The following is a 26,092-nucleotide window of genomic DNA, read 5'->3' on the forward strand; positions in this document are numbered from 1 at the left end:
GAGTAGCTGGGATTACAGGCATGCACCATCACGCCCGGCTGATTTTGTATTTTTAGTAGAGATGGGGTTTCTCCATGTTGGTCAGGCTGGTCTCGAACTCCTAACCTCAGGTGATCTGCCTGCCTTGGCCTCCCAAAGTGCTGCAATTACAGGCGTGAGCCACCACACCCAGCCCCTCTTAGTAATTCTTACATTCCATTTCTTACTTTCTTCTGTGGCATTTATGACTTCCAACTTTTATAATTATAAAATAATTTTAATTTTATAGCTCTTTAGATGCACACTCTTCTCTCCTGCTCAATAGTAGGTTTTTGATGTGCTCAAGTCTTGTATTCCCTGCAACCTTGAGTATAGTAGGTGTCTAATGCTTTCTTTTTGGGTAAATGAATGAATCAGTTAGTTGAATGAGTGCTTACTACAAAACAGAGCATGCGATAGGCAGCGGGTATCTATTAAATATAAATATCTTGTTCCATGGCCCCAATCAGTGAAAAATGTCATTGTTGAGGAGGTCACTGGCTAGGAATTTTAGAAGTGAGAACACAGTGGTCATTGCTGTAGTCTAGATTTGGGTGGTCCTTCAACACTTCAGATGTATAATTAATTTGGGATTTGTGTATCAAAAGTTCTGCTACCTCAATAATACTGATATTATAACTTTTGAAAGGGTGGAGAGAGAACCATAAGCAATTGTAACTTATGTATTCTTCATCAACAGGTCTATTCTGCTATTTTGGGGACATAGCAGAGGTCAGTTGGAAAGAGATTTAGGGAGCCAGTTAGAGCCTGATTTGCATGCTAGTTCTCATTACCTGGCTTGTCATCTTGAACCTCAATTTCCTCATCTGGAAAATGGGTATAAGTAGCTACCCGACGCAGTGTGGATTAAATGACAAACAGAAAGCACCAGTGCAGGCTCTAACACATAGTGGGTGGCTCCACGAATGCAGGCATCACGTCTAAGGGGAGTCTGAGTGGCGGCCTGTCACCAGCATCATGACTGTTTGACTTCATAGTCTAACTGCATAACTGTGAGGAAGAAGGCAGGCATGGTCATAGAAGTTTGCTATTTTCTTCGAAAGTGGTTTCTTACTATTGATTTTAGTTAATCAGTTTAGATTGTTGTTCTTCTATAGTCTAAAGTCTCTAGGGGTTAGGAATTCTGATTAATATATTCTATAGTCGTCTACCCTTATCTTCGGGGGGTACATTTCAAGACCCCCAGTGGATGCCTGAAACCAAATATAGTACCAAATTGCTGTCAACTGGAACCTATTTCTGTCCATGTGTTCCACCTACAAATTTAATGCCTTTCCATCCTAACTAAGCACTTATCACACACTCTGGCTGTAACTTTTGCAGTTTGAGGTGTGACAGCAAAACTAGCACAAATTCTTTTTCCTTCTTCACAATTTCACAGATAGAAAATTTTTTCTTACTGTACATCTTAGCAACCTCAGCATAAGTTTTTTTTGCTTTCCTTACTAAGTCGAGAACTTTCACCTTTTCACTTAAAGGAAGCACTTTACAGCTTCTCTTTGGCATACCTGAATTACCAGCGTTACTCTTCTTGTGCTTTGGGGCCATTATTAAATAAAATTGGTTACTGAAACACAAACATTGCAAGACAGAGGCAGTTGATCTGATAACTGAGACCGTTCCTAAGTGACTAATAGGCAGATAGTGTAGACAGTGTGTGTATGCTGGACAAAGGGAAGATTCATATCCTGGGCAGGACAGAGCAGGATGACATGAGATTTCATCACACTGCTCAGAATTGGACCACAATTCAGAACTTATGAATGGTTTATTTTTGGAATTTTCCATTAATATTTTCAGAAGTCCATTGACTGAGGGTAACTGAAACTGCAAAAAACGAAACTGCAGAAAAGGGAGGACTATTGTATTTCAAGATGTGAACTTCTGGGAATTTTAAAACTGGAAAAAAGCTGGATGGAAAAGTTGAAAAGAAAAAAGTCAGATGTGTGGGAGCAGAGGATGGAAATTTATGCAGTTTCAATTCTATTTCCATTATACTTCTAAAGTTACCATTAATTTTGAAATATAAAAAATGTCCATTTTGTATAAATCAGCTTGCCCAAAGGTGATTATATTTGGTATATTTAGAGATAGAAATGCTGTTCCTTATTTGTACAGGCAACCTGAGAAATATTTTGTTTTCCAAATATCACTGAGTGTTCTTATCTCTTGTCCTTTGAGCAGTGCTTAGGATAATGCCTGATTCATAAGGGCAGTTTGGTAATAATACATTTTTTTCTGAAATTGTGTGCTTATTAGCAGGGCTTCTTAGCCTCTCAGCAGTTTGCTGATGCAAAGGGACTTTGAAGGAATGATGTCTGTTTCTTCTTCTTTTTTTTCACTTTAAGTTCCGAGATACATGTGCAGAATGTGCAGGTTTGTTACATAGGTATACATGTGCCATGGTGGTTTGCTGCACCTGTCTACCCATTGTCCAGGTTTTAAGCCCTGAATACATTAGGTATTTGTCCTGATGCTCTCCCTCCCCTTGCCCGCCACCCCCCTACAGGCCCCTGTGTGTGATGTTCCCTTCCCTGTGTCCATGTGTTCTCATTGTTCAACTCCCACTTATGAGTGAGAACATGTGGTGTTTGGTTTTCTGTTCCTGTGTTAGTTTGCCGAGAGTGATGGCTTCCAGCTTGATCCATGTCCCTGCAAAGGACATGAACTCATTCTTTTTTATGGCTGCATAGTATTCCTTGGTATATATGTGCCATATTTTCTTTAGGAGTGATGTCTATTTCTTTGGATGGTGTTTTACAAAGTCTGTTTCCTTTTCTTCTCAGGAGTTTGCAAACCCCCAGGGGAGTGTGCCTGAGTTTTTTCCTTCTCTCTAGCTGGGTTGATTGACAGTGGCTGTTACAGATGCCTTGAAATCTTTCTGCCTCCCATCCACCAGTTTTGCCTGCCCCATAGATAAGTGTTGTCCGCTAGGATCAGGAAGACATTGGTGGAGAGCTAAGGTAAGGCAGGCTTTGCAGGCACACCCCCTTTTTTTCCCTCAAAAAGATACTTTGTAAAAAAGTCTTCAGTTGGTTCTTTCTTTTGAAACCTTTCCTCCTGTGGTTTTTGGTTGTGTGTCCTGTTGCTGAACTGTGGGCCTGTGATTCTTGGGCCTGGCAAGTGTGTGCTGAGGTGTTCCTTCCACGCCTCCCTGTTATTGGAGGCTGAGCTTTGAGCAGACCTTTGCATGTTTACACAAGTTTGAGATTTTTACTGGGGTTGGGGAGGTGTCTGGAGATGGAGTTGCTCTGGGCAGAAGTTTGAACAGAAGCTGTTTTGTGGGAACACAAGAAGCTGATCTGAGAAAGAGAGACAGACAGATAGACAGAGAGAGGGGTGCATGACCGGCATGGAGCTGTGTACTAAATACAAAGGAATGGTATTACCAGCCTAGGCTTTAATGAAAATGCTGTATAACACCATTATGGGAAATGATAACTTCTGTTGTGCCCAAGGAATGGAAGGGTGCACTATGGGATGTGATTGGTACCTGCAGTGATGGTAACGCCTGGAGTGCTCTTAAAGTCACAACTCCCCTTGGCTGGGTGGCCCATCACACCTGCTCCCTCCTTTCCCGCCTGCCATGGGGAGGTGGCAGAAACTTTGCTGGCGAGGTGAAATCAGCCTTCCTTTCCCAGGGTTCAGACTCCTTCCTGAACATCTATCTGGGCAGTGGTGATGACAGGGCAGTGCCTTTTTGAAAGAATTATTACAGCAGAAAAGAGGAAGATAGCCAGGTTCAGACATCTCCCTTGGCTGCAGGCAGAAATCAGCATTCAGCTGCCTAATCTGTAGACTCATCAAACATAAATTATTCTGGATTGCTTTTCTCTCTGTATAGTTTGCTATAAACTTTATGATTTATTTTTATTTTATTTTTTGCCAAAGACAAATAAAAAATGTTTAAACAAAAGAAGAGGGGAGCCCCCAGACGAACCACGTGGAAAAGTTCAGTGAAGACCCCCCTATGATTCCTGATAACCAAGAATAATCCCAGAAGAGTTTGGAAAGTGAGTTGGATTGTAACTGGAGCTGGAATTGGCTTCCAGGAGGCAAGTCCCCTACTCCCTGTTCAGATTCATTTTGGAACTGAAGCGACAGCAGCCATGTAGACTTTTCTGAATGCATCCCAGAGTCTGGCTGTTAAGCCGAGCTTCAGTAGATGCCACCACAGAGCCTTGCGCCAGGTCTGAGAAGTTTGCATGCTTGGGGTTTATCAGGGTGTGGCTCGTGCCATTTTGGGCATTGCAGAAAAGGAGTGGGGCTGTTTTGAGTATTCAGAGAAAATGAGTGAGTCAATTAAAAATAAATCCGGGACATGCCACTCCCCCCCCGCCCCCTGCCCCCATTGCCTGCCCCGTCCCCACCCCTTGTCATTGCATTGTGAACTCTTGGACTTGATAGTGAGGTTGCTGGTTGCTCAGGCTGTAGAAGGAAGAAAGAGGAATGGTGTCTATAAGCCAGCTATGCTGTTCAAAAACATGTTTTTTATTTTTTATTTAAGTAAACTTTTTATAGAAACTTAACGCACATACCGAAGAGCGCGCAGATGTTAACTGGGGAGCTGTATGAATTTCCATGAAGTAAACACACCTGGGGAACCAGGGCTTAGCTCAAGAAGTACAGCATTGCCAACCCCAGAGCCTCAGTGGTGCCTCCATTCCATCCTCCCCCTGCCCCCCGCCACTATTCTGACTTCCAACATCACAGATTCCTTTCTTCTGTTTTTGAACCGGCAAGAATGTCTGGCTCCTCTTACTCCACATTAAAAAGATCTAGTTTCCACCTCATCTTCCAGGAGGTGGGTTGTAGGATAACCCTCCAACCACTTGGGTTGCAAGGACAACTCCAAAACCTTGGCGACCCGACATCCCACAAGCCTTGGGCTCCAGACTCCAGCACTCTTGTTCCAGGCGCCCTTGAATGAGCTCGTCTGTTTTCCAGCAGAAATCGTGGCCTGATGCCACCTGGAAGACCCAGTAGCGTGGAAACAGGAGTCCAGAGCAGGCTGTAAGTGTGAGCTCACAGGGAGGGCAAGTGAGATTTGGAGAGACCTGCCACATTCCCTGCAGAGGACGAATGACGTTTACATCCCTTAATCAGAGTCAGAGGCATCCCACCCAGGCAACTGAGGTGTGGGCCTCTTGTGGGGAGTGGGGCTGGCCAGAAGGGAGGGGAGAAGTGTGGCTGTGGAAGGTGGCGCATAAGAGCTTTTATAGAATACACTTGTGTTCTAAAAGGGAATAAAAGGAAACATAGCCCTTGGGTCATTTTCTATGCTAACTCATTAATAAGCAGTCATCCACAGGTTTCTCTAAGTGATTCCTTGTTCAGTTTTTCTTTTTAGTTTGAGCCAACATTTGGGACTATTAGTTTCTGACTGTATCAAGTACTCTTATCCCAAACTTGCTTCTCTTGTGCTTTAAGGAATGCTTCATGAAAATATTTTGTAATTTGGTGAGTAAGATGACTGTTTCCTTTTGGGTTTTGTTTCTTAATGTTAAAGGAAAAAATCTTTCTCTGTGTATATGTATTTTTACAATGAGCAGCGCTATGCAACCTCTCCCCTAAATCATCTTGGCCGCTTTCGTAAGTTCTCCAGGCATATTTACTATGGTGACACTTTAAGCAATTGGTTCTGAAGAAAAGATGCCAATAGAAAATATACCCACATTCTAAAAGGACCTCTGAGTTCCTTCCCTGCAGAGTGTGTGTTCTAAGATTGTGCAGATATAAATGTAAATACCAGTACACTATACATCTACATCTCTAGCGATGAACAAACATGGGATTCTGCTATACATATTGTTTTCCAACTTGCTCTTTCCCTTCTGACTCTATTGTGGCTATTCTTCCATGTCAGTACGTTCTAACTCCTGAATTCTTTTTAAAGGCTGATGTGGTAGTATGGCTATATTGCATCATAGGAGGGGACCTCAGAAAGTTCGTGGAAAGACAGAATTAAAAGATAAAAATATAAACTTTACTTCTCAACATAAGCTTCATCAAGTTCAAGGCACTTTGGTAAGCGATGATACCAACCATTTAGTCCATCCCTAAAGAACTGAGGGTTCTGGGAATTTAACCATGTCAATGTGTTTTTTACATTATTAACTGAAGAAAAACGTTTGCCTTTGAAAGATTTTTAGGATTAGGGAACAAAATCAGAAGCCAAGACTGTAAAGAGGCTGCCTCATGGCTTCCCATTGAAATTCTCAAAAAATTGCCCTGTTGGATGAGATGAATTGAGCAGGAACATTACTAGGATAGAGGAGGACTCTCTGGTGAAGCTTTCTGGGGCATTTTTCTGCCAAAGCTTTGGCTAACTTTCTCAAAACCTCTCATAATAAGCAGACATTATTGTTCTTTGGCCTTCCAGAAAGCTAACAAGCAAAATAGCTCTCAAGTATCCCAAAAAACTGTTGCCATGACCTTTACTCTTGACTGGTCAACTTTCGCTGTGACTGGACTACTTTCACCTCTTGGTGGCCATTGCTTTGATTGTGCTTTTTCTTCATGATTGTACTGATCAAGCCATATTTTATCATCTTTTTTTTTTTTTTTGAGTCTCGCTCTGTTCTCCAGGCTGGAGTGTGTTGGCATGATCTTGGCTCACTGCAACCTCCACCTCCCAGATTCAAGCAATTCTAGTGCTTCAGCCTCTCGAGTAGCTGGGATTACAGTCATGCACCCCCATGCCCCATGACTGTATTTTTAGTAGAGACGGGGTTTCGCCATGTTGGCCAGGCTGGTCTCCAACTCCCGACCTCAAGTGATCCACCCGCTTGGCCTCCCACAGTGCTGGAATTATAGGCATGAGCCACTACATCTGGCCTATGTTTCATTTAATACAGTTCTTCAAAGATATGCTTCAGGATCTTGGTCCCACTTGTTTAAAATTTCCATTGAAAGCTCTGTTCTACTGTGTAGCTGTTCTGGGTGCACCAGTTTTGGCATTCATCAGGTAGAAACTTCAGTTTTTCAGTCAGAATTGTGTAAGCTGAACCAGTTGAGATGTCTGTGGGTTATTATTTCTGTTGTTTATCATGGATCCTGTTTAATTAGGGCACAAACGAGATTAATTTTTTCCTCAAAAGTTGATGTGGATGGTCTGCGGCTGCAGGCTTCATCTTCAACACTGTCTTGCCCCGTCTTAAAATGAGTTAGGTGTTTGTAAACTGCTGATTTTGGCGGGGGGCATTGTTCCCATAAACTTTTTGTAAAGCATCAGTGATTTTATCATCCTTTCACCCAAGCTTCATCATAAATTTGATGTTTGTTCTTGCTTCAGTTTTAGCAGAATTCATGTTGCTCCAATAGGGGCTTTTTTCAAACTGATGTCTTATCCTTCTTAGTTCCTCAAGCTCGATCCTGTTCAGACATGTTATAACAAGTTAGTACGAGTTTATTTGGGTACAGAAAAAATTTAAAATCCATGCATAGTTTTTTCATAATATGCATTTTCACAAACTTTTTGAAGATCCCTTTCATTTACCTATCTCCTCTTATAGACACTTAAGTTCTTTAAAGTTTTGGACTTTTACAAGTGAGGCTATAAATAAAAAAACCCAACCTTTTATGTGTTTCTCCCTGCATTTATATATTTCTAAGGCTAGATTCCTAGAAATACAATCAGTGGGTCCAAAGGTAAGCTCATTATAAATTGTGCCAGGTGCTGTCAAATGGCCCTAGAGAGATTGTACCAATTTATATTCCCACCAGTAGGGTCTGAGGGTGCCAGTTTCCTCACCCTGCCAACCCTCAAGAGTACCCATCTTTTCAACTTTTGCCAGTCGCATTGTTTTAAACAATGGCATTTCACGTGCATTTGTTTACCTGCTAGTGAGGCTGTGCATCTTTTCATTTATTAGCCATGTTTATTTTTTGTGCCATGCTTGTTCGTTTTCTTTATTCATGTTTTTCTTGGTTTGTTTGCAGTTCTCTTAAGGAGTTCCAGTTAGGGACATAGAGGATTGTTTTAAAACACGCATTTAGAAAAAAAAATCTTGATGGGCATTTCTGGCTGTAAAACTCTATAAAAGACCAAGTACTTCTTCTTTCTGGCATTGAAGGCTTTGGTTTTCTGCTTTGTTTTTATTTAATTAGGTGAAATTTTTCCTCCTGGCTGGAGAGTCCGGCTGTCTGTAAATGCATTATCATTTGTGCAGCACGGGGTAGATTGTGATGTGAGCTGGAAAGTGAGCCATGGCAGGCAGGGGTTGGAGCCTGTTGGAGCTGATTATCACGGGTGTTCAGTGCAAAGCTGAATCTCTTGCCCCGTGTCTCTTAAAAACCATGGTCTCTCATGTTGTTAGCATAAAGGCACTTGATTGACAAAAGGAGAGACAGGGAGAGTCTCTGGAGATCTGCTGGCACTCTGGTTCATTATGTCTCTTTATTCTGCTGGCATTTCCTATGTCAGTCTTGCTTCATGTGGAGCCATTTTTCCTCTCTTCACATCCAGGTCATGTGGAGAGCTGCCACCTTCCATATAGGTAGATAACCTGGCCTCATTGTTCATAGGACACCAGAGCTTCCAGGAATGGGGTGGCCAAGGGCCTGGGTCCCAGCACTTCAGTGGCCATTGATAATAGAGGCAAGCTCTCGACTGAACCCCTTTAGGCTCCTTCATTCCTGCCAGCTCACCCTTACCTCTCCAGTAGTAAAGGGCTTGTGCCTTTGCCTGCTCTGGGTGAGAGTCCCAGAGCACAGTAGCCCGTCATACTGTGTTGCAGCTGTCACTATTCCCTGGATACAGAAAGAAACAAATAAAGGCCAAAGTTAGGGTGCTAATGGTTTGGGATTCACCATGGGGAGAAGGTGAATCAACCTCTCTGTGGATGGAGGACTGGAGGTTTGACTGAGAGGCGGTCTGCCACCCAGTGCAGAGCAGAAACAGAGGGCTGACTCAGAGAGGCGTTGTCACCTGCCAGATGCACCTGGGCCTGGCTGTCTTCCCCTTTAACATGTGTCTGACCTTGATTTCCTGTGAGCTGGCTCTGTGGGCATGGGTCATCACAGAATGCTGGGTTTGTCTATGGGCAGCTGTGTCAGATGATGCTGACAGCACATGTTATCACATGCAAAGTCCTTGTGCCCTGGAGTTCTGGAGGCAAGCTTTTACCTGCCAAAGTTGCAGTATGAAGTACTGGACTACATTTGAATTTTTACTCTGAACCATGAAGAATTACTGGTTTACACTCAAGCTAATCTGGAGGTAAAGGTTGCCTCACAGAAAATCCTAGGGTCCATAGCCTTCTCAGGAAAGAAAATAATAATATGAATAAAAAATAATATGAATAAAAACATGAATTTTTGGTTCCTATGCCCGCTTCTACCTTTTAAAATAAGCAAGTTATTATCTGAGCGTGAAGAGACATGTTTTAGTTCTGTAATCTTAAAATGCATGCAAATAGGGACTGTCCACAAGATGGAGGAATAATCCTAATTTGAAGGAATAATCCACAAAATGTTTACAGTATTTTAGCACAGGGAAGCAACTGTCCATTTTTCCCTCCTTCTTTTTCTGTCTCCATTTCGATAGACACTCTGTTGTGGGCTCTGGGCTACATTAGAACACATTCCCTCCTCTAGTATAAAAGTTGTTCATGAGTTGTGGGGGGAAGAAAGGCACCCATCAGAAATTTGTGGAGCATTATGGTAAATGAAGAGATAGAGGTTTGCATAAGTTATGCTGAGGGGTCTGAGTGGGGGCTTGTACATTGTCTTGGGGGACTAGGGAGAAAACCCCTGGAGAGGTGGGCTGGCCAGGATACCCAGGGCCGCCTCTGCTGACCCAGGGACCTTGAGTTTTACCCGCTGTGGGATGGGGATTTGAAACAGCATGCGACGTGGTCAGATTTGTTCTACAGCTGTGTGAAGGATGCTTTTAGAGGCCAAGACTGGAGCCAGGAAAGCCAGTAAGGAAGCCATTAGTGCCAAAGAGGTAAGAGAAGCATTTGGACTAGGGTTGTGAGTGACAGGGATGGGACATATTAATGAAAGCATCAGTTGGTTGTTGGCGGTGGGGGTGAGGGAGAGGGATGGTTGGTGGTTCTACGAGCTGAGATGGCGCATGATGCAGGAGGAGCAGCTTTAGAAGAAAACCCCAACATTCTGTTTTGGACGTGCTGAGCTTGTGCCAGGGATGGAAGTATCTTTGGCAATACGGGGTGGAAATGTGAAGCCAAGGGTGGAGGATGTCGTTGAAGGGAAGAGAACTGAATTGGCCATGTTGGTTTGGAAGTTATCACCGTGAAGGTCCAACTAATAGTGGACAAAATGACTTAACTAGGGAAGATATCGCTTGCTTAAGCAGTTGAGAGCAAAACTCTGAGGGCTGTTAAGGGAGGGAAAGGAGCTTCCAAGATGACTGAGAAGGAATGATCAGAGAGCCAGGTGTGTGTTAACGGGAGGCAGAGGAAGAGAAGAATATGGTGTGAGGGTGGCCAAGGGAATGGAGTTTCAGAAGGAGGGAATGATCTAGCTGATCCAAAGCAACAGAATTGTGCCTAAGGAAAAGATGGAAAATTAACATTTGAATTCAATGATTGGGAGGCCCCCTGGTGACTTTGTGAAGACAGATTCAGGAGAGAGTGATGGTGGTGGGAACCGGACAGATGGCAAGGGATTGAAGAATATGCAGACTGTAGGGTTTAAACCTTGTTTTCTTTTAGACGGGGTCTGGCTCTGTCTCCCAGGCTGTAGTGCAGTGGCGTGATCTTGGCTCACTGCAACCTCTGCCTGCCGGGCTCAAGTGATCCTCCCACCTCAGCCTCCTGAGTAGCCGTGACTTACAGGCACATGCCACCATGCCTGGCTAATTTTTAATTCTTTCTTTTTTTGGTAGAAATGACATCTCACTATATACCCCACACTGGTCTTGAACTAGGCTCAAGTAATCCTCCTACCTGAGCCCTGCCAAGTGCTGAGATTACAGGCGTGAGCCACTGTGCCTGGCCTCAAATGTATTTAAAGGTTAATCATGGTCTCAGCGTTCACCAGGCCTTTGACTTCTTCCAGCATCTTGGTATTGAGCTGCCCCTGTTAGCAGGGAGCAATGGAGTCACCTGAAGAACTGGACCCACACTGTGGCACACATTATTTCAATTTACTGAAAAATCATTTCCTGATAAACAGTTCCCTTCTGTTCTTTCATCTCGCCTGGTATGATTCTATTGTATTCAGTTCAGGGTGGATCCTTTTACACTTCAAATCACCCTTCCTCTAATTATTAATCATGTAACTACATTAGAATGCTTTGTCTTATGAAATGACATGTTATGTACCTACATTACATCTAGTCTTTATATCATAGTAATTCTTTAATCATGAATAATAACACCTTTAAGAAATGAGCCCTAGTTAATCTTATGGCCACTATCTGCATGCTGTCATAAAATGTGTGAAAAATTCAGAAGCTTCTACTGAATTTTAGTATTTTTTTTTTCTTTAAGAGGTTTTCTGGTGTGAGTGATAAGCAGTGAGAATTCTAGTGTTTCCAGGTCTGTGACTAGTTGGCTCCAATACCAAGATGGACAGAACAGCCCTTTGATTACCCAGGGAGCCTGTCAAGTTTGCATTTGGTCAATCTCTGTTTTATATATAAGGAAACTGAGGCACAGGGCAGGTAAGTAATTCCCTGAGCTTGGAAAGTAATGGTAATAGAATTCAGCGTATGGGCTCCAGGGCTGACTCAAATGAGAAGGGCTCTATAATCCATCTTTAATTTTTAAACTTGCTTCGTTTTCTGGAAGGTCATAAGCTACCTTTTCATAGGCTACCCTTTGCAATCTGGAAACCCCAAACAGGTTCGTCTACACAGTTTCAGCCCTTTAAAACAGATTTACCAAACCTGATAGTCTCTTGCAAAAGTAAATTGCTTGCTCAGGAGGCCTGAAAGCTGCAATCATTCAGATGTGCATACTAAAGTGGGGACTCCAGCAGTAAACACTGCTTAACTCTGGCACTTTCTAGATGTACAAACATCATTTGCTCAAGAAGTCAGCTAATTCCTCATGATGGAGGGCCTGTCGTCGTGCTCAGGAGGGAGTATGCCTGCGTGAGCAGATTGTAGAAGCGGGATGGACCAGTTTAATGGATTAAGCTACTTAAGAAAATTTTAAAAGACTCACCGGTTAATATGCACACCCTCTTTGCTTGACGGAAACAGGCTGGCGTTTTTGATCTCCCTGGCGGGGTTGCTTTCCCAATCAGAAGTGATAAGCCAAATAATCATTTATTTGCTGAGACATGATGGAAGATTATGGATAATTGAAGTGAACCAGAGAGGCCCTTTAATCCATAGGGAACGGGAGGCAGGTGTGATTCCCGTCCCTTTGGAGATTATTTTCTCCTGTTGCAGGGGGCCATGGGGACTAGCCATCTCCTAGCTGAGTAGAGAGGGTCAGAGTTGTAAAGTGCAGAGGCCAGAATTGGGTCTCATCTGGGAGCTGGAGACCTGGATTCTTTGGCCAGCTCCAGCACTGCCTTTTGATGAGCTGGTTGATCTCTGGGTTTTAGTCTCTGTATTAAACAGGAGGAACTATCTTCAGTACCTGCCTTTCAAGGATATTTTCAGTCCTTCAGAGGAGGAGCTCTATGTCAATCCCACTTATTATTTTTAAATGCCAAAGACTCTATCTAGGACAGGCAGATGATGTGTGTTTGCCTGCTAAGGGGACGATTACGAGTCCACAGAAACAAAGAATGAGTGGGGGAATTTGGTTGTCATCTCTTACTGCCTTACTTTATGCATGGGGAAACTGAGGCTCAGGGAAGTGAAGCAACTCCCCCAAAGCCCAGTGGTGAGTCCCATATGCCTTTCTCATTTGACCTGCTTTATAGCTTTATAGTTGTTTGGAAGGGTTCGTTCATGTGTATAGTTTGGCTGCTATTAAAGAGCTCTAGGAATGATTTAAGGAGGGCTAATTATTTCTTAGGAATAATTGAGCTGAGGCTATCATGTATGAGAAGACACACAGCCAGGGTCTGCACTGGGAGGTCTTTAACTGTGTCCTTAAAGCCTGGTGTCTGTCTGCTTTTCAGGATCTAAGTGACCACCACGTTCCAGCTAACCAGCCCAGATTCCAGCAGGCTTCCCATCTGACCAGGCTACACCCACTCTAGAGAGGCAGGAAGAGAAAAGGGACCCAGCCTTCTCTGACTCAGAGAGTCAGTAAGAATGTATGGAGGGAAGGAAGGAGTAACATATACTAGTACCATTTATTAAACCCCAAGTATATACCACCTGCTCTCATATATACTTTATCCTTCTATCTCTTGTATGTCCACATTTTACCTATATTTATATATATTTTATATCTATATCTATAGCTATATCCATATCTATATCTATAGCCGTATCTTTGTCATGATTTGTATCTATCATCCCTCTATCCCTCAGCAATGCTGCCAGGGATGTGGGGTTTCCTCAGTTTTACAAATGGAAAATTGAAGCTCAGAGAGGGTAGCTCACTTGTCTGAAGTTGCCACAGCTAGTTATGGTTATAAGAGAATTAGGCATTAGAACCCAAGTCTGGCTCACTCCTGAGCTCGTGCTCTTTTTAACAGACTGCCTTCCCAGAAGGGAGGACAAGGGATTGGGCTTCACTGTCTGGTTTCGTTGCCTTCCCCCATCCTTCACCCTCAAACCACTTCTTCTGTGCTGGCCACCCTGGTTTTTGACTCTGCTTTGTGCCTTTGGCCCCTCCTTAGTTGCAAAAGCCAGGGGGCCCTACCAGGTCACAGCCTTGGCTATCCCCAGCTGAGCCCATCTGAGCCTTGCTCAGCCTTCTGCAGCCCCATGTTGAGGGGCGAGGAGGCAGATGGTGTGGACTATTCTAAGGAAGACAGCTTTACTGTGGCTTTCCTCACCCTGACTTCTTAGGGAGTTAGTACTCAAAAAATATCTGACCTACTGGCTAGGCCTTGCTATTTCTGTTTTTGGAATGTCATGGCTTAGTAAGTTTGGTGGGTAAATCTATCTTAGGAGATAACATTTATTTTTTCCTCCACAATCAGTTTCTACCCTGCAACTGTTGCTGCCTTTCAGAATATGAAAAGAGCTCATAATAGATGGAATCTCCCAGAAGAAGGTCTTTGCATTTGCTCTTTCTTTTCCAGTATGAACGCTTGCCCCCTTTTATCTCGCATTCCTTTGTAGTTGGTGGGGTTTTTGAAGCGAGAATATAGTGGTAAATGCTTCTATATGTCTTTCATAGGGTTTTTTTAAATAAAATATTAGTGTAATTTTTGTTCCTTATAATAAAGTTTTAGCAATGAAACATTTTTTTAAAGGGTAGTGAAAAGTAACCAAGAATAGCACAAATCCCACTGTGTGCCTGCACCCAGTTCCACTGAATTCTAATATTTTGCCATGCTGGCTTCAGATTTTTTTTTTTTTTTTTTGAGATGGAGTCTCGCTCTCTCTCCCAGTCTGGAGTGCAGTGGTGTGATCTCGGCTCACTGCAAGCACCGCCTCCAGGGTTCATGCTATTCTCCTGCCTCAGCCTCCCGAGTAGCTGGGACTATAGGCGCCCGCCACCACTCCCGACGAATTTTTTGTATTTTTTAGTAGAGACGGGGTTTCACCCTGTTAGCCAGGATGGGCTTGATCTCCTGACCTTGTGATCTGCCCGCCTCGGCCTCCCAAAGTGCTGGGATTACAGGTGTGAGCCACCGCGCCCGGCCCAGATTTTTTTTTAAGACAAATCTTGCAGTTGAAGTTCATTGTGTACGATCCCAGTTGCCAGAGGTACCCATGATCCTGAATTTGATTTTTTTTTTTTTTTTTTTTTTTTTGAGATGGAGTTTCACTCTTGTTGCCCAGGCTGGAGTGCAATGGTATGATCTTGGCTCACTGCAACCTCTGCCTCCCAGGTTCTAGCGATTCTCCTGCCCTATCCTCCTGAGTAGCTGGGGTTATAGGCATGCACCACCATGCCCAGCTAATTTTTGTATTTTTCATAGAGACGGGGTTTCACCATGTTGGTCAGGCTGGTCTCAAACTCCCGACCTTAGATGATCTGCCCGCTTTGGCCTCCCAAAGTGCTGGGATTACAGATGTGAGCCACCACACCCGGCCCTGAATTTGATATTTACCTCTCCTGTACATTTAAAAAATCTGTATGTACCCATTAAAATAGTATTTTTTAAACAGGATGTAGGTGATATTCTGCAGTTCGCTCTTTTCACTTAGCAGTAAGTTTCGCAGATTTACCTATGTTGAGTGATGTAAACCCTAGTTCATTTAATTGAAGCTCTGAGTAGCCTTTTCATTGTGTGAATGTACCCTGTTTTCTCATCCATTCTCCTTTTGATGAACATTTAGTTTGTCTTACAGTTTTGTATTATAGTAGTGTCTCACTGAATGTTCTCTTGCTGTCGCCCTGTGCACATGTACATGTTTGTCCCTAGGCCTAGGGTATCTATTAGGATTGGCTGGGTCAAAGTGTCAGAGGCATTTAAACCAGAGTGATTCCATCTTAATAGGGGCTGGATAAAATGAGGCTGAGACCTACTGGGCCACATTCCCGGGAGGTTAGGCATTCTAAGTCACAGGATGAGATAGGAGGTCAGTAGAACATACAGGTCATAAAGACCTGCTGATACAACAGATTTCAGTAAAGAAGCCAGCTAAAACCCACCAAAAGCAAGATGGCAAGGAACATGACCTCTGGTCGTCCTCATTGCTCATTATATGCTAATTACGATGCATTAGCATGCTAAAAGACACTCCCACAAGTGCCATAACAGTTTCCAAATGCCATAGCAACATCAGGAAGTTACCCTATATGGTCTAAAATGGGGAGGAGTCCTCACTTCCAGGAATTGCCCACCCCTTTCCTAGAAAACTTATGAATAATCCACCCTGTGTTTAGCATGTAATCAAGAAATAACCATAAAAATGAGCAACCAGCAGCCATTGGGGCTGCTTTGCCTATGGAGTAGGCATTCTTTTATTCTTTTGCTTTCCTAATAAACTTGCTCTCACGTTACTCTGGATTCACCTTGAATTCTTTCTTACATGAGATCCAAGAACCCTCTCTTGGAGTTTGGATCGGGACCCTTTTCCAGTAACAAAAGTGTGTGAGCTTCACTAGGAGTTGCCAAATTGCTCTTCAGATGTGCCGTGTATGAGTTCCTGTTCCTCCCCATCTTCTTGCCACTTAAGAATGTCAGGCTTCAAATTTTTGCAAGTCTGTTGGGTGTAAAAGAGAGCCCTCTTGTTCCATTAATCATTCTTTGATTACAAGTGAGATTGAGTATATATTAAGTGGCTATTTGAGTTTCCTCATCAGTGAAAGTACCTGTTCATGTGCTTTGTCCATTTTTCTACTGGGCTGCTTGTATTTTCTTATATCATTTTGTCAGAAAATTCTAGATATTGATACTTCGTGGGTTATACATGTGGCAGATAATCTTTTTCTAGTTCGAGGCTTCTCTTTCAACTTTGTTTATAATATCTGTTGATGATTAGGAGTCTTACATTTTAATGCAGTTGTATTTATCAGTCTTCTCCTTTGTGGCCTCTCCTTTGAGTCTTATTTAAGAATTTCTTCCTTACCCTGAGCTCATAGAGATACATTTTGGGGCCTATATGAAGATCATTTTGCTTTTCTGGCCTTATTGCTTAGTTGGCTTTGGTATTTTCCTTATTTGCCCTGCCTGGAGGCATCTGCATGGAGCAGAAGAGAGGCTATCGAATGGTTCCCAGTGGCTGTGGAAATTGCTGCAGTTGTTCTTGGGCACAAGGGGCTGGGCTGAACTTGGGGTTGTAGCAAAATCCTTCTTTTTGGGCAGTGGCTGTTCCTGAGAGGTGCTGAAGTGCAGAGTCGATTGGCTCTCTCATAAGCCCTGGCTTATCACAAGCCAGATAAAATTGGTCGTAAAGTTGTCTCCTCCTTCAGTTTAGTGGCATGCCCAGCTCACTTCCTCCTGCTGCTGCTGATTGAGCTGAAAAGACAGAAGGCATAGGAGGATGGCTCCTGCTCTGGGTTCTCTCCCAGGCCTGACCGGCAGCCAGCCCTTGGCAAGGACATGGGTGTGAGTGAAAAGCAAGCGCTTGCAAAAGTTCTTCCAGAAGCTCTTGACTTCAGTGCCTTTACTCCTGGGAGCCCAGAAGTGTTCTTCACCCCAGTCTCATTTATCCATTGCATATTGCATGGCAGATTATAAATGGGTTCAACTCCTGTTTAGATAAATTCACAGAATTTAAGAATGTCAGAACTGGAAAGGTTCTTAAGGTTCAACAGGTTCTGTTGCCTGTTCATGCAGTCAATAGGCATTTATGGAGAGTCTTCCAGGCACCTGGCACTTGCTAGTTGCTGAGGATGCAGCAGCAAGAAGACATGGTGTTGGGAGCAGCCAGTCAACAACGGGGCTCATTTCAGAGTGGTGGATGTGATGGGATAGGGAGGATATGCCTTGGGATTGGCCACTTCTGTCATTTTCTTATTTTACATAAGCCTGTAGTCGTCTAGTGCAGGGAGTCGGTTGGCAAATGGGCTAAAGTCAGCCATCACCTGCTTGTAGACACTCCTCTGAACCAGGTATGGCTTTTACATATTTAAATGGTTGGGAAAAAAATCAGACATTTATAATATATTTTGATAATGGGAAGCACTAACTTTGAACCTCAATTAAGTGAAATGTTAATTACCCTTCCCAAAAAGAATTCCATTTTTTTCTTAGTAGACCTATATTACAGAAAATTGTTCCCAATGATTATGAAAATATTTTGAATTTAATCAATAAAAAATTTGTAGAATATTCTTTTCTCTCCTCTTATATAGGTACCTTAATTTGGCTTCTTGGCCTACACTGCCTGAAATATTTACTCTGGCCATTTGCAGACTTGTTCTAGGTGTGTGACCTTGGGCAAGTTACTTCTTCAGTTTCAGTTTCCTCATCTGCAAAATGGAAATGGTGCCTATTTCATAGGGCAATTGTAAGGAGTAAAAAAGAACTGAAGGGCCGGGCGCAGTGGCTCACGCCTGTAATCCAAGCACTTTGGGAGGCCGAGGCAGGCGGATCACAAGGTCAGGAGATCGAGACCATCCTGGTCAATATGGGGAAACCCCGTCTCTACTAAAAATACAAAAAAATTAGCTGGGCGTGGTGGCACATGCCTGTAATCCCAGCTACTTGGGAGGCTGAGACAGAAGAATCGCTTGAACCCGGGAGGCGGAGGTTGCAGTGAGCCGAGATTGTGTCACTGTACTCCAGCCTGTCAAAAGAGTAAGACTCCATCTCAAAACAAACAAACAAACAAACAAACAAACAAAAACTGATGTTCCACTTCTGCCATGTGTATGTGTTTCAGTAGATGTCAGGTCTTCCCTAGTGAAAAGTCCATAATAATTGATATCTTGAGGGCTGTTAAAGGGAGCAGGAGGAGGGATGGGACAAGGGTGGCGCCAGGACTCAGTGCTCATCTTGGAGGTCAGTATCATGACAAACAGCATCTTCCAGAGTTGCTGTCAGACCCCCAAACTGTGGACCTTGGATCTCACAAAGGCCGTATCCCGATGGCTCTGCAAACCCCCACTAGATTAACATTGCTGCAACATAATTTTCCTCATGAAATGCACTGAAGCATAACTAAAAAAATGTAAGTAGCAGCTATCAGGCCCTTAATGAGGCTATAAATACAGCACAAAAATAATTCATAAAACTATTTCCTGGTGAAAAACTGTCCTTTACCTAGACCTCTTTGCTTGCCCCATTAATAACAGCCATTGGCTTTCTTTACTAACTCGCTTTGTAAGAAAGGAACGAAGCCTTTATCATTTTGTAACTCATGCTGCTTTACCCTTGTAGGAGAAACAACCACATAGCTGTACAAAGTACAGACACCTCATGGCACAGTAGGCAGCTAGGCCCACTCACTATCCCGGTGACTGGCTCCATCCGTCAGTTGTTCCTGCTGCAGAATTGCACACCATCTTCTTTTAGGATCATAGGCAGTGTAAATATGAAATCTGTGGATATCAATAGCCAGTGGTCCTGGGCTGAACCCAGGGGTCATGTTATACCTTCTCACCAATTTCCCTGGGCTGTCTTCCTTGAACAGATGGGTAAATGGAGGCTGGGGCTACTGGAATGAGCTTAGAGGGCAGGGTTGCCTGAAGAGTCTAGACAGAGCTAGAGATCTGGCTGTGCTCAGGTGCTTAGACCCAGAAAGCCCGTCTTCGCCCCAAACTCAGACAGCCTTGTGTGACTCTTCTTGGTGACAGCTAGAGTGCTCCTCATAGTCAGGCTCCAGCAGGAAGCAGTTTGATGGGAACCGAATGGGAAGTGCACAGGACAGATGTCTCTGGTTCCTTCTGTCACTGATGCTACTGTGTGGAGCAACCTAGAGTCGAGGAGGTCTTCAGGGATTTTCTAGGGATGTTTGTAAACAGATCACTGCAGAGCCGCTCACTCACTGGCCTTGTGCCTGTGCATGGAGAGTGTGTGTGTGTGTGTGTGTGTGTGTGTGTGTGTGTGTACGTTTGAAGAAGACAGTCACGGAAAACAGACAGTGGCCTTCAGTGGCCTCATGACACTATGTTTGTTGGCACTGGGCAGTGGAAAGAGGTTGTTAATTCTCTGGGGAGGTTTTAGACAAGATCCGTTTGAGATCTGCAAAACCAAATGCTAAGCCGTATGTGTGTCTGTACATATGTATGGGTGTATGTCTTGCTTTTGCTGTTCATTGAGCCTTCAGATCCAGATTGTCAGGAAGCAGAGGATAAAAATGAAGGCCACTGGGCAGAAGTTGGAAAGCAGGGCTGTCATGGTTTCCAGATGTCAGTTCTTGATTGCATCATGACAAGGGGTCCCCCTAGGGCAGGAAGAACAGCAGTAGGAGAGGAGAGAGCCAGGAGGACTCCAGCTGGTAGGATGGAATTCCCATTTCTCAGCTGGAAAAGTCAACATCACTAACTGCATGTTCTGGAGTAATTTGAGTGGAAAGCAGCAGCTGTCTCAGTTTTTGTAGTTGCCCCAGTTTGGGCCCCCTTGTCAAATATAAATTTGTGGGATCCAGCAGTTTTGGAAGAAGCTTCTGCAGCAGGCTGTTTGCCTTTGTCCAATAGAATGGGACTTGTAATTTTTTTTTTTCATTCTTGGTGCAGATGGTGTAGTTATTTTAAGTAAGTGATGTGCTGCAGTAAAAATGGGCAACTCTTTTTCATTTTTCAGCTTAATGAAAAAAAGAAAAGGGAGGAGGAGAAACCCCAGCTAGCCAACTTCATGCTAATGCTTGTCTTTTTTGGATTCTAAATGTGTCCCAAGGCACTAAGATGGGATAAATATTTCAGCCACTAGAAAGTCCTGCTGTCGGCCTGAAAAGATTTCTAACCTCTTTTAAAGCAGACTGGGTAGTAATTTACTTGTACAAATCCAGACACCCCCGTGTCCCTTATTTTAACTATGTATGTACAGATTCCACTCACATTCTAGGAGGATGAGGCAAGGGGCAGGTGGAACTTTCTAGGGAAGAGTATGGGGGAAAGGGACGAAATAAATTAGTGACTGAACACTTGGCTTTCTTCTTAGAGTGGTTATAAGTATTTATTGGAGACCTGCAGAGTGGTCAGGTGCCCATCGTGCAGAGTTGAACAAAACAGTGCCTCTCTGCCTTCACGGAGTGTTCAGTCTAGATGGAGAGAGAGTACAGACACACCAGTAAGCAAAAGCTGGGTTAAAGGAAAACAGGACACTACCAGCGTGGAAAACCAGGGGGACCAGCTTTAGATTGAGTGTCCATGAAGGGACCTGAAGAAGTGATGTAAGCTGAGGTCTGGATGAATGAGGTTAGCCAAGTATATTAGTTTGCTCGGGCTGCTGTTAGGTTGGTGCAGAAGTAATTGCCTTGTGTATTATGCAATTACTTCTGCACCAACTTAACATAGCAAAGTCCACAGACTGGGTGGCTGAAATGACAGAAGTTTGTTTTCCCACAGTGCTGGAGGCTAGAAGTCTGAGATGGAGGTGCAGGATTAGTTTCCTCTGAGGCCCCCCTTCCTTGGCTTATGAATGGTCATCTTCTCCCTGTGTCCTCACATGGTCTTCCCTCTTACATGGTCTCTTTCCTGATGTCTTCTTAGAAGGACATCTGTCATACTGAATTAGGGCCCATCCTAATGCCATTGTTTTAACTTCATTACCTCTTTAAAGATCCTCATCTCCAAATACAGTCACATTCGGAGGTTCTAGGGTTTAGGACTTCAACATATAAATTTTTGGGGGACACAATTGAGCCCATTACACAGATGAAAGGTAGGTGGAAGAATGTCCGGGGTCAGCAAACAGCACATCTGGAGGCCTCACAGCAGGGGTCACTGAGGTGTGTTGCAGGAGATGGTTCGAAATGAATATCTAGAAGCAGGAAGCAACTGGACCATGCTGGGCTTTGTAAACTATGGCCAGAGTTTTAGATTTATTCTGAGGACACAGAGAACCCAGCAGTGCATTTTAAAATCTCACTCTGTGTGAAGAGAAGGACCTGGAAGGAGTGAGAAGTGGGAAGTCCAAAGGTTTTTTAATTAATAAACTAAGGTTTGTCAACCTCAGCACTATTGACATTTTCAGCGGGATGATTCTTCATTGTGGGGGCTGTCTTGTGTATTGCAGGAGGTATAGCAACATCTCTGGACTCTGCCCACTAGACGCCAATAGCACCCCCATCTCCCCATCATGACAACCGAAAATGTCTCCAGACAGTGCCATATGTTCCCAGGGGGGCAAAATTGATCCCTGTTGAAAACCCATGGTTGAAAAGGGCAAGAGATAATGGCGGCTTGGATTGGGTGGTGCCAGTTGAGTGATGCAAATTGGATGGGTTTGAGGCAGGTTTTTGAAGACAGAATCAATAAAATTTAACCTGCCTTTGCCTTAGTTTCTCCTCATGCCTTTTTTTTTTTTTTTAGACAGAGTTTTGCTCTTGTCGCCCAGGCTGGAGTGCAGTGGCATGATCTCGGCTCACTGCAACCTCTGCCTCCTGGGTTCAAGCGATTCTCCTGCCTCAGACTCCCAAGTAGCTGGGATTACAGGTGTGCACCACCACACCCGGCTAATTTTGTGTTTTTAGTAGAGAAGGGGTTTCACCATGTTGGTAGGCTGGTCTCAAACTCCTGACCTCAAGTGATCCACCCGCCTCGGCCTCCCAAAGTGCTGTGATTACAGGTGTGAGCTACCGTTACCGGCCCTCCTCATGCTTTGAGTTTGATGATGTCACTTCCCTAAAGCACACGGCTGTGCACCAGCTGCATGCCTAATGCAGTTGCTCAGAAGAGCAAAAAGCATGTGCCTCTCTGTTATTGTTCACCAGGGCCCAGGATCCCTGGTCCTGCTGAGAAAGCACGTTGAGCCCCATGGCTGGCAGGACCACCTGTGTGTAACAGACATGGTATTTAGTCTCTGCATCCACCCATCCATTTGTCAAGTCCATGTGCCGCCAGCCTTATTGACTCTCAGAGCAAGTACTTTGGAATCTAATCTGGCCAATTTTCCCGCTCCAGAAATCTGTTTATCAGAACAAGATTTCACAGTTGCAGTGACGTTTCCAGGGGGGCTTGCCTTCGAGGAGCTAGCTCTACAAATGCAAGTGTAAGTATTTCCAAACAAAGCAGAATGACCGTTACATTCCAGGCCCCTGAAGAGTTCTCTGCTACAGAGCAGTTCTCTAACAACAGAGCAGTTGTTAGCAAACAGCTGGAATGTGGGGGTTTTCTGGGTTGAGCATTCGTTGTCTGGCTAGTATCCAGTACCTGGCTGCCCTTCTAGGGTCCCCCTCAAGCCCTTGCCTGGAGATGGTGAATTGGTTTCATGTTCTTCTCAGGGTTGTTGGTGGCTTTCTGGAGTCCGGTCTTGAGAGGGAGTCTCATATTGATTCTTGGCTCGGTGGAACAGAGCATCATGATTAATTAGGGATGGCTGACTTTGCACTACAATAGGAGAAATTGCAGCAGAATAGGAGAAATAGTAGCATAATACCTTTGCATTTCCTAACAATCAGAGCTGCATGATTTTTAAATTCCATGTTGTTCCATGCTCTGGGCTACGTCTTCCTGCACAGAGTCTTTGCTGACACTGTTCTCTAGACCTGAAGGGTGCTTACTTTTTATCTCTGTGTGTCTATCAACATCCACTGTAGATGCTACCCTCTTTCTTGGAATCTTTTTTGATTTATTTGAATTTTGACTTTATCTTAAGAACACCAGGGAGCCATTCAATGACCTTTTAAAGTTAAGAAACGATTCATTTGGTGTTTAGACAGATCCTTCTGGCCACAGAGGGGAGAGTGGGTTGGAGAGGGGCAAGATGGCAGGCAGGGAGGCCAAGTTGGGAAGTTGTGCTGTGCAGCAATCCCTGTAAGAAAGGGTGGCTGCTTTGGCTGGAGTCGCAACTGTGGCAGTGGAGACTCGGGGACTGGCCACATGTAGGGGTTGATAGATTGAGGAGGGGACAAGGGAGATTTCTAGGATTCTGATGTGGGCAGTTGGGCAGGGTAGAGCCCCTCATTGTAGTTTCTCTCCTAGAGTTCTCCAGTGAGCGATGAAAGCTCATTTTCAGTAATGAAACGTGCATGTGCATTATTAATTCAGTATAATGCAGCAGATGGTCTACAAGGGAAATTCCATGCACCAAGGCCGGTGGGGTGTTGCTTGCCTGTGACGGTGTCCATTGCAATTGGTTGTTGCCCGCTTGTTCTAGTTATAAAATATTTTTAGTATCACCCCAGTGGTACTATCACAAGACTACAGAGTTAGTGCTCATCTGTGTTTGGAAAAGCCAGGGGACACGTCAGAGGAAAGGCGACATATTTGTTTGCTGAAGGGTGTGTAGGGATTTACTGGGAGACCCAGCAGGCTGAAGGGCATCCCTGGTAAAAAGAATAGCACGCATAAAGGACAGTGGCCTGTAGGAGGATATGATGTTAGGGATCTGGAAATCTAGAGATGCTTCTCTTTGGCAAGGTTTATGAAAGAGAATCATGGACCTTCTCTTCTGCTACCCCCAGGCGGGTCTAGACATCCCTGTTCTTATTTTGCTGTGTGTGCCTTTCCAGCCTAAAGGTATAATAAGCCCTAGCCTTTATCTCTGCATCTTTAGAACATAGCACAAGTATCTGGTCATAAATGTCCAGTAAATGCTTATGGAATGACTCAGTAGGGAGCTCTGGAGTTGTGGTGTGCTGAAGGACTGGTCTTTTTTTTTTTTTTTTTTCCTGCTTTTCCCCAAAACTCTTTTACTCACATGGCTCCTTATCTCTCAGCCATTGATCACAATGGATCAGACTGGTCAGATCGATCAGATCCTGGCTCCCTTGAAAATCTCCCCCAGGGTCCACTGGTAGATGAACTCAGCACCCTGCCCACCTCCACCGCCACAGCACTGGTGTTCTCTATTTGCTTTCTAGCCTGAGGGTTGGCTGTTCGGGTTGGGGGCTTTGGCACTTTATGACCATGCTCAGTGGAGTTGAATCTGAACTTGCAGCTTGGTTCTCAGCTTCCAGTAACTCTTGGAAGGCAATTCCATGACCTTGGGACCCTGGTGGAGGTTACAAATCCCAAGTTCAAGATTCAATGTGGCCTTTTCCACCTGTGCCACCTCAGGCAGGTTGGTTTTATAGGTCTGGGCTCTTGTTTCCTAGAGTGAAATGATCTCCCAGTATTCCTTCCAACTTGGCCCAACTTCAAGGATTCTGTGATTGTAAGGGCTACAGAGTGTGAGGCCTGGAAAGATCTTGCAGTTCCTACTGTTGGAGACATTGGGAGTCCAGTGCTCACTCCTGTCTAGAATTTTAATTTTTAACCACTGCTGATGGCCAGAAAAGAACATTTGGATTTTACAACCAGTCTTTGATGGAGAAAGAAAAAAAGTCAGTGAACACCCATTTTGTGCCTGACATTCAAGTATGTTTGTTCCCTGTATTTCTCCATTTAGTCCTCTCAGAATCTCTGGAGGTGGACTGGGGCAGATTATTAGTCCATTTCACAGATGAGGAAACTGAAGGTCAGAGAGGTTGAGTCACCTACCAGAAGTCTCACCTATACCAAACCACACACCTTTCAGTTGAGGGGCGCTGAGGTCCCTGCTGTTGCTGTGCCGTCTGACCTGTCCCCTCTCTCTGACAGAGAGCCAGCTGCTCCCCGGGAACAACTTCACCAACGAGTGCAACATACCAGGCAACTTCATGTGCAGCAATGGACGGTGCATCCCGGGTGCCTGGCAGTGTGACGGGCTGCCTGACTGCTTCGACAAGAGTGATGAGAAGGAGTGCCGTGAGTGGCCTGGCCCTTTGCTGGGGTGGGGTGGCAGCCATCCTGGGGCAGAGGGGAGCAGGTCCTGAGCTGGCTTAGACCCTGCACACTCTGCTTGCTGCAAGCTGGTGGTTTTGTGCCTCTTGCCAGCAGTCCTGCTTCTTTGCTGTATCTCCATCTCAGAGTCACATGCTCTGTGTAGACACAGGGATCTTGGTGGTGGTGGAGCCAACGCTTTGAGAGAGCAGAAGGTTTTACCATCAGGCTCTACTAATCCCTACCCTGGAGTCCCGTCCTTGCCTTCGCTTTATGTACGAGCCAACTGAGCATCCCAGAGGTTATGTGGCTGCAGCATCTTAAAACCAGCAAGTGGCACATTGGACTTGGGAACCCAGGGCTGCCTGACACCAGAGTCCATGCTGGTGACCATCTTACAGAGCACCGTGGAATTTTCTTGATGATTAAATGAGGCATAGCATCCTGCCAAGTATTCAGCGTGGAGTTGGCACTGAATACATAGTAACGTGCTTTCCCATCCCCTTTTCTCTGCCGATAGATATGGCTTGAGCTTTGCTGGGGACATCATCTTCTAATGGGCACCACCAGGATCAAATGGTTTTGTGATCCTTCCCACCCCACCTCCTTTTCTGCCCTTTACCTGTTCCATGACGCCGAAACATGCATGAGATTTGGGTTGATGATCATCTACGAGAAAAGAGGCACCGGGGATGTGAGTTGAGAGGAGTCCATGGTGTCAAATGATCCTGCTCCCTGCCCTGCAGAGGTGTATTTCTCTT

General features: G+C 44.5%; 1 protein-coding gene across 2 annotated transcripts in view; it reads left to right on the forward strand.

Moving 5' to 3' along the window:
- LDLRAD3 (low density lipoprotein receptor class A domain containing 3) overlaps positions 1-26,092 on the forward strand; it is a 286,928-nt gene that overhangs the window by 66,825 nt on the left and 194,011 nt on the right. The window contains exon 2 of one of the 2 annotated variants that reach the window (XM_019036946.4): positions 25,170-25,316. The exons of the other annotated variant lie outside the window; for it this stretch is intronic. Within the exon in view, the coding sequence (XP_018892491.1) occupies positions 25,170-25,316 (147 nt within the window). The remainder of the gene's footprint in view (positions 1-25,169; positions 25,317-26,092) is intronic. 2 annotated transcript variants of the gene reach the window in all.

Source organism: Gorilla gorilla, chromosome 9, assembly GCF_029281585.2.
Source record: "Gorilla gorilla gorilla isolate KB3781 chromosome 9, NHGRI_mGorGor1-v2.1_pri, whole genome shotgun sequence".
In the NCBI taxonomy this organism is placed as follows: Eukaryota; Metazoa; Chordata; class Mammalia; order Primates; family Hominidae; genus Gorilla; species Gorilla gorilla.